Here is an 8,264-nt window from a genome sequence, read left to right as displayed (position 1 = left end):
CTGTTAGTAATTCAGAAATAATTTTTTTGTTCTGGTAATCGTTTTACAAAACTTATTTACAATTTACAGTAACCCATTTGTCAAAATTGTCTAATTGTCTATCAGAATTTAATTATTGGAAGCGCCTTCAAACTGAGAACTGCAACATTTATGCTTAGGATTCAGAGAGCTTATAACTTCAAGGTCTGCACGACAAAACGACGCTAACTTCACATTAGTAAAACAACAGCAAATGACTTAACATTCACTTGATTGTATCATTGTAGAGAGCAGGTTGCGTGAGTTAAGTAAGTAGTAATAATTTTATTGTAGTTGCCTTTATCTTGTTGGTGCACGATAATTTGTGTTACAAATTTATGTAATAGAATTTGATATGTAGCAAACTATTTTAACATAGTTTTGTTAGTTGTAAACACTTCTTCACATCAGTAATAAGGTATTTCTATAGATTGTAAGTACCAATAACATAGTAGAACTCGACACAAAATAGTAGGTCTTTAGGCTGGACAGGAAATAAGTGGCACAGGTGATTCCACGCCTGTAACCAATATAGGCCTAGGGCTACATGACAAAAATATAAAACCGATAATTTCCAGATATTATAAAGCCCAGTCAAATGGACCTTTTGAGGTAGTGATTCAAAATAGGGATAAGAAAAAAATTAACCCATTTATGGTAGGAAAAATAATAAAACACCACTGTGAGAATGTAGACCATATGACTAGGGTTGGCAGGAACTTAAAGGTAGTTTGCAAAACATACTACGCAACTAATTCTTTTGTAGATTCTCAATACTTAAAATCATACCTAGTGTTCATACCCGCAAATAAAGTTTAGTGTATCGGAGTAGTGTATGTGGAACCTGAAGTCACGGAGGAAGAAGTACTACAAGATGGGTACAGCATATACCCAATAATAAGTGCTCAAAGGATTAAAAAATGGACTGATCTGTTTTTTGCGTTAGTATGTCGATCTGATATTGTGTAGTTTTGAGTTCGACATAGAATTTTACAAACCAGTTACCTCTTGTTTCAAACCAGTTTAATATGGCTAAGTGTGTTTTAACATTAAGTGAACATTAGTGATCAGCCTTTTGGAATCCTATATTTTATTAATCTGTATATCTCGAGGGATGTTATTCGTTCGTCGCCATCAATGTGGGGCAGCATCAATGGTCGGAGACATTACTGTTAGTCCATTTAACTACTAGTGCCTTTTACGAGATTATGAATCTTTCAGGTTTAATTGCTATCTGTTGTTTCAATTGAATTTTTAAGCATTTTTCTTTTTTTTTAAATTAGCAAATATTGTGAAGTGGCTAAATTAAACAATTACCCACAAGCAATTTTATATAAACCCTCTGGTTAAGAAATATGTTAGAGTATGATAAGCATGAAAAATTAGGTAAACGATACAACGGCTTTTTACGGGCCCCGCTTTTATACTGATATTAGCAAACAATGTTGCTTAGTTACAACCTTTGGTATAATCAACCAAACAATATAGTTACAAATTATTATAATCACTATTAACGGTACCAGTAAGATTAAACGCCGGGGCGGCAAATCACGAATTTGACGTTACCAACGTATTCTGCTCACCCTCCTGAACAAAAAATATATATAGTACTATGGGGTGCAAATGACAAATAACATGATTTTAGGGGGTATATTGATAAGTGGTAAAGTTCCTAATGTTTTAATGTTCAGTTTGTGTGCTGTGTCTGGATAATCTGTTTACTTGAATAGAATATTATCTGCGGCCGGGACTGATAGCAGCCTGATAGCGTACCTGTTATCTGAGTTGTCCGGGGCATGGGTCAGTTCTACACAAGATATCGTGTTCAGTAGGTCGGATTGAGTGAGCGCGTTTACAATGATGAATCAACCATCCACTAGTTGAACCAACCCTAGTGAATTGTCTGTGTCGAAGTGTTTCGTAGGGCACGTAAAGAGCTTACGTTTTAACCGAAACGAAATTATCTCTTTTTTAATAGAACAGGGCATTTTTAAAAATGAGTGTATTTGTTCGTCGTGCGGTCGAGTGGTGTTTTTAAACCGGGAGACTGTGTCGTTTCGTTGTTATAGACCACTTTTTTGTTGCTGCTGTTTAGCTATATCCGCCAACACACTAATGGTAAGTGTTCTCTGTTAATATCCATCTATATATTTGAGTTTTTAATGATTTATTTAGTTTTTAAACTTTACATAATTGCCTTTGCATTACATTTCAATTTATATTTTTGATCAGCCCCTCTAGAATTTTATATTTTACTGATAGGTACTATCTCGAGGGATGTTTTTCTTTTATTGACATCAGCGCGGGGCAGCACCGAAGGTGCTGCCGAAGCCCGCGCTGATGGCCGAAGGCACTCGTAATTAATTTTTTTCTCGAAATTAAGAAAAACATTATTAATTTTGATCAAAATTCTGCTCATTTCTGTAATTTTTCATTTACGTTTGCAAAGATGGCGGCGCAACCGATGACGTCATCACGAGGTTCAATCATTGGACACAAAAGGTCACGTGACGCTAGACGTGGATGTAGAACATGGAGATATTACTGAAAAGTTATTTAATTTTTCATTTTCTAGAACTTCGTTATTTCTCATTTCCACCCCATCAAACCTTATACTTTTTTGTTATATATGACGATTCCAATAAGTTTATAACGCAAAACTCGTATTTTTCCGCCCCGGCCGTTAATATGATAATTACCTTAAAAAATTAGCAAATATTGTGAAGTGGCTAAAGTAAACAATTACCCACAAGCAATTTTATATAAACCCTCTGGTTAAGAAATATGTTAGAGTATGATAAGCATGAAAAATTAGGTAAACGATACGACGGCTTTTTACGGGCCCCGCTTTTATACTGATATTAGCAAACAATGTTGCTTGGTTACAACCTTTGGTATAATCAACCAAACAATATAGTTACAAATTATTATAATCACTATTAACATAGTTGTTATTCTTGTTACAAAATTGCTGTATTACTACTGCATATATATATATATATATATATATATATATATATATATATATATATATATATTTTTTTTTGCACACTTGTAACTGTTGTTATTGACAACAGATTACATTGGTATTAAAAATATTGTTATTGTTATTTTGTTGCCAGTTACAATTTTTCTAATTACCTTCTTAGTTGGATTAATACAATGCATATGTGAAATTGTTTATTGCTGTATACATCAACCTGTTAATCCATTTTTAGTATGTAAATATATTATTTTGTTTTAAGTCACTTCATCTAAATAAAAATTCAAGTTTGCTTAAGAAAACTAAATATCAATGAAGAAAATTAACTATCTTTTTCTTAGTTTTACAGTGTTTTTTGTTATGTTTTCTGTTTTGTTTAAATATTTGTCATGTAAACTGACCTAATTGTCTGATAGGTGGTCAAGGTTCCTTTATTTTATTTTTACTTATATCCCCATGGTAATACAATTTTGTTAACATACTAACAACAAAGATGCCCAGAGCCAATAGCAATTACAAGAACAAATAATGGGCTAATTTAGTACAAATATAACTGCAACAACAATTAAATTGAATATCTAAAACAAACCAATATAATGAAGTTGAAATTCTTGCTAGGTTAAAGATGAGAGGGTGGGTGAGAGAGGGAGGGAGAGGTCTCTCTTAACCAAGTAAAATGCTTTCTTGAGTTTGAGGAGAACAAGGATAGAGTGATGATTATTAGTACTATTTAGGACGGGTTTTACATGAATAATGCATGAAACTTCTAGTTTTTAAATATTGTAATGAATAATTTTTCAAGAGCAGCGATCACTAATATTTGTATAAGTGCAAAGTAACAAAAAGTGTTGAAACCGTAAGTTATGTAATATCAAAAAGGGCCATACTGAAAGCTTTAAAAAAATTAAAATCTACTTATAAACTGAGTCTTTATGTTAACATTAATATCACATACAACAATTAATATATTTATATTTATTTAATTAATATATTATTTACTTTTATAAATTAAATTTATAAATATACTATAAATTTATATTTATATAATTAAAATTATGTATTTAACACATTGGAGTCTGGCTCGCTATTTGCTGTTTTTATAGCCTGGTCTGCATAAATTAATGGGTTTTCAGATTTTTTTTTTTAGAAAACTGTTAAATATTATGTATATGATATTATATTTTCTTGAAAGTTCTATCTTTCCTCTTTAAATTGATATGTAAAACTTTATTCTTATAAAATCTAATTAATTTTTTTTTTAAAATTTCAAAACTTACATTTTTTGAAGAAAAATAAAAAACTCCTGCATGTTTTGTGTTACTTGAAAACTAACTTTTGAATAAATAAAACAAGTAATTACAATTTTTTTAAATGCATTTACTATATACATATTTACAAATAATTTTAATTGCCAAAAAATTTCAAATTCTAAAAAAATCACACAAAATCCTTTTTAGTGTGATACTCTTTAAAACAGTCAGGTACGCAGAGTGCCACATTACAGTCCTTGCAGTAAGTAGAACCTGCTGAAATCCGGATCATCATCGGTGTCATCAACAATATTAGAGTCCGTATCTAACTCTAATTCAGCTAATATACTGCAATCTTCCATTGTTTTTTGAAATGCGTGCCTCTCCATGACTGTTGTCGTAGACAGACTGACGACGCACAAGGCCACGTCAGTCGATAAACAAAAGCCTCAAGCGGGAATGACGTAGTAGCGCCTAGCGGAATTTTTCTGAACTAACCAACAAAGCTGGCTTTTTAATGCAGCAGACGGCACTCGAATATCACTCGGGCAACTCCGTATATCAATCGGCAAAGCTGTGCTCGAGTCACGCTCGAGCGCCGGCCCAGTGATTAAACAACGGCGCTTGAGTCTGGCTCGAGCGTAGACTCGAATGTGTAATATATTTATTATATCCTGCTGTATCTCTTATAGCATCCAAGATCCCTTTCAGTGTGTAAATAAATTTAGAAAAACACTATAATCTTCTATAAATGTGATTTGTATACGAGTCCTTTCTTAAAGAGCAAGCTGGTGTAATTTAATTTATACGTCATGTATGCAGAAATGCAATGTGAATATTGTATATATACTACAAGTACATAAAAATGTAAAATATTTACTTCTGAGCATAGCAAAATATTTTTAATGTAAAAATATACTTTTTATCAAACGAAAAATATTAAATATATTCATGAAGTTGTTATAATGCTTGGCTGTTGAGAGCTGTAGGTGTGTTGTAACATTAAATGTATTTGCAAATTACTTTGTCAAACAATTGACAACCCATCAACCTTGTCTGTATCTTATTATATTATTACTCATATGTCCCTAATGTTTTCTTTTTTCAGATAGTTTCATGAGTCAGCTAACCACACAGTCTACAAAAAACAAAGTGCCAGTTATATATCTAAAACCATTACCTTAAACAAGATCTAAAACAGAACAACTACAAGTATTTGGAAGTGTACTACTATAAGTGAGTAATTTAGTTCTTGTGCTACTACGTACATGCAAGAAAAGAAAATTAAGTCAAATTTTAAAAATCAATTGTATTTGATACATTTACTTTAGCTAGTACTACAGTAAACTCAAAGAATATTGCACAGGTGAAGCCTGCATTAAATGTTTTCTGTGCAACTATACAACTACGAATAATGAGAGATCATGTCAAAACATACAAGTAAAAAACCTTTTAAGTGTTGCTTGTGTAGCTATGCGAGTAACAAAGTGGAAGTTTAGCAAAACTTATATTATCACATACGGGTGAATAACCTTACAAATGTCCCTTTAGCTGCTCTGCCTATTAGTTGAGATTAAAAAAAGCACGTGTTCCGTAATTGGGAACTTATAGAAAAATATATAGCAATACATACTGTCAAGAAATATTACAGGTGTCCCCATTGCAGTTATTTGGCTATTACAAGTGAGAAATTTAAGAGATATGTTAAGCAATACAGGTGATAAACCTTACAAGTGTTTTCTCTGTAGTTATTCATGTACTTATAAATGGGGTTTGAAAAATCATATGTTGACGCATACAGGTGAAAAACCATATAAGTGTTCTCAGTGCAGCTATTCGTGTATTGTCAGTGGCAGTTTAAAACAGCATATGTTGAAGCATACAGGTGAAAAACCATATAAGTGCTCTCAGTGCGGCTATTCGTGTATTGATAGTATTAGTTTTAAAACGGCATATGTTGAGGCATACAGGTGAAAAACCATATAAGTGCTCTCAGTGCAGCTATTCATGTATTGTCAGTAGCAGTTTAAAACAGCATATGTTAATGCATACGGGTGAGAAGCCTTATACGTGTTCCCTTTGCAGCTTTGCAAGTGCTGTAAGCAGTAGTTTAAAAAGACACATGTTAAGGCATACAGATGAAAAAGCTTTTAAGTGTTCCTTATGTAACTATTCTACTTGCAGAAGTGTAAGTTTACAAAAACACATATTGACGCATACAAGTAAAAATACTTACAGGTGTTCCGACTGCGACTATGCAACTGTTCGTATTGGGCATTTAAAAGAGCATATGTCAATACATATGGGTGAAAAACCTTATAAGTGCTCCCAGTGCAGCTATGCATGTACTAAAAAAGAGAGTTTGAAAAAACATATATCAAGACATATGAGTAAAAATCCTTATAAGTGTTCTCTTTGCAACTATGAAAGTGCTGATAGTAGACAATTTGAAATGCATATGCAAAAGCATAAAGTAGAAAACCCATAAATAGAAAACATATGTTAACTGCACGTAAAAAACCTTGTTTGTACTATGAGTTTGAAAGTTTCCTTTGCAGCTATGCAAGTGCTGACAGTGACATTTAAAAAGCATATGCAAAGGGAAACTATTCACATGTTTTGCTTAATAACATTCAAATTAACTAGCACACAAAAATGAAGTGAAATATTTGGGAATCTACATTAATAAGGTGATAAACATGGTGAATCCACCTTTGGAAATTTGTCATTTCCTCAAGTTATTAAGGGGAGCAATCCACTTGTACATGTTAACTTAGGTACATGTTTATAATGAACCACTTGACAGAGAGTTGAAATTTGGCACACTAATAGAATGCACCTTTTTACATTTATGTGGACATGTACAATTTGTAATATTTTAACAAAATTAAAAAAAAGTAATGTTTTTGTTTTAATATAAAAAACTTCAAATTGTTAGAGGAAAAAGTTGTACAAAATAAAAATGAAAAAAGTAGAAAACTTTCCACATGTCCACTTGTGTAAAACAGTGAGATCTATAGGTGTACCAATTTTCAGCTCTCTAAGTCAAGTGGTTTTGGAAAAAAATTGTACCTTAAAATGAAAAAATGCAACTTACGGAAAATGACAGAAACAAATTTAATAGTGTCCTGGGTTTTCAGGATCTTCATTTTCCTCAAACTCATCTTCTAACCTCCATCTTTTAAGGTAGTTTGCTGCCTACACTTCTTTTGGAGTTCTTGTATTGACTTTTCTGCTTTTTTTACTCTTCGGACATCAAACATTTTCATCGCGGAAACACAGTTTTCACCAGCGAATACACCCATTTGCTTGAACATATGGCACTTTGTAATGTTTCCCTTGTTGTACCCTGCTATTGCCTCATACACACCTAGTTCAAGGGTTCCTAGTCTTACAAATACTTTTTTTGGTAGTCTGCTCCATATAATATTGTTGAGCGACTCGCTGATATTTTGCGTTCCACCGTGTGAACATTTGGCAAGTAGGACAGGATTGGCCAAGTCCCTAAAAATAGGTTTTATTTCTTCAAGAACTGCAGAGGGGAGGTGAGTATGCTCTGAATGTTTGTATTCAGTACCATCTAGTTTTGATTTTTGGAACTTGCATTAAGTATTGTCATCTTTCGGGCATAATCCGTGTTCAGGGGTTTCGTCGGTGGAGCCAAGATGGAAATATTCAGCCCATATTCCAGTTTTCATAGCTTCAACACCTTTCGTGGCATTCCGCCTGATAGCTAGGCCATAAAATATTTGTATGGTGTCTATAGCATGCCCTGTTAGACGGCCTTGTCCACCAATCTTCTTCCCATCTGATAGAACTTTTTAAAATTTATATGTTCTCAAGCGTTTGCCCGTACGCTTTTGCTCGTACTCTAATAGATTGCCCAATTTCACCTTGGATGCACTGTCTTTGGGGCAGGGAATGTCATCAATATTTGCTTTTCCAGGCTGGTCTAGGTTAGGCTCAGAATTGATAGGTTTATCACGATTTTGCCAACCAATAGTTTTTCGTTT

At 33.0% G+C, this 8,264-nt stretch overlaps 2 protein-coding genes across 4 annotated transcripts in view; both read left to right on the top strand.

Moving 5' to 3' along the window:
• The first annotated feature begins 223 nt into the window (after positions 1 to 223).
• Positions 224 to 8,264, top strand: part of LOC124371686 (zinc finger protein 431-like) — a 29,040-nt gene continuing 20,999 nt past the window's right edge. The window contains exons 1-2 of one of the 3 annotated variants that reach the window (XM_046830023.1): positions 224 to 287; positions 5,360 to 5,487. The gene's annotated coding sequence lies outside the window, so the exon portion shown is untranslated. The other 2 variants (XM_046830022.1, XM_046830024.1) reach the window with 2 other exon arrangements.
• On the top strand, positions 6,118 to 6,739 carry LOC124371685 (zinc finger protein 501-like). Its single transcript, XM_046830021.1, has one exon. The coding sequence runs from the start codon at positions 6,206 to 6,208 to the stop codon at positions 6,737 to 6,739; it is 534 nt and encodes a 177-aa protein (XP_046685977.1). The 5' UTR covers positions 6,118 to 6,205.

This window comes from Homalodisca vitripennis, unplaced genomic scaffold (assembly GCF_021130785.1).
Source record: "Homalodisca vitripennis isolate AUS2020 unplaced genomic scaffold, UT_GWSS_2.1 ScUCBcl_1840;HRSCAF=5962, whole genome shotgun sequence".
In the NCBI taxonomy this organism is placed as follows: domain Eukaryota; kingdom Metazoa; phylum Arthropoda; class Insecta; order Hemiptera; family Cicadellidae; genus Homalodisca; species Homalodisca vitripennis.
Note: the sequence above shows the minus strand (reverse complement) of the source record. Positions and strands in the feature narration are given on the sequence as shown.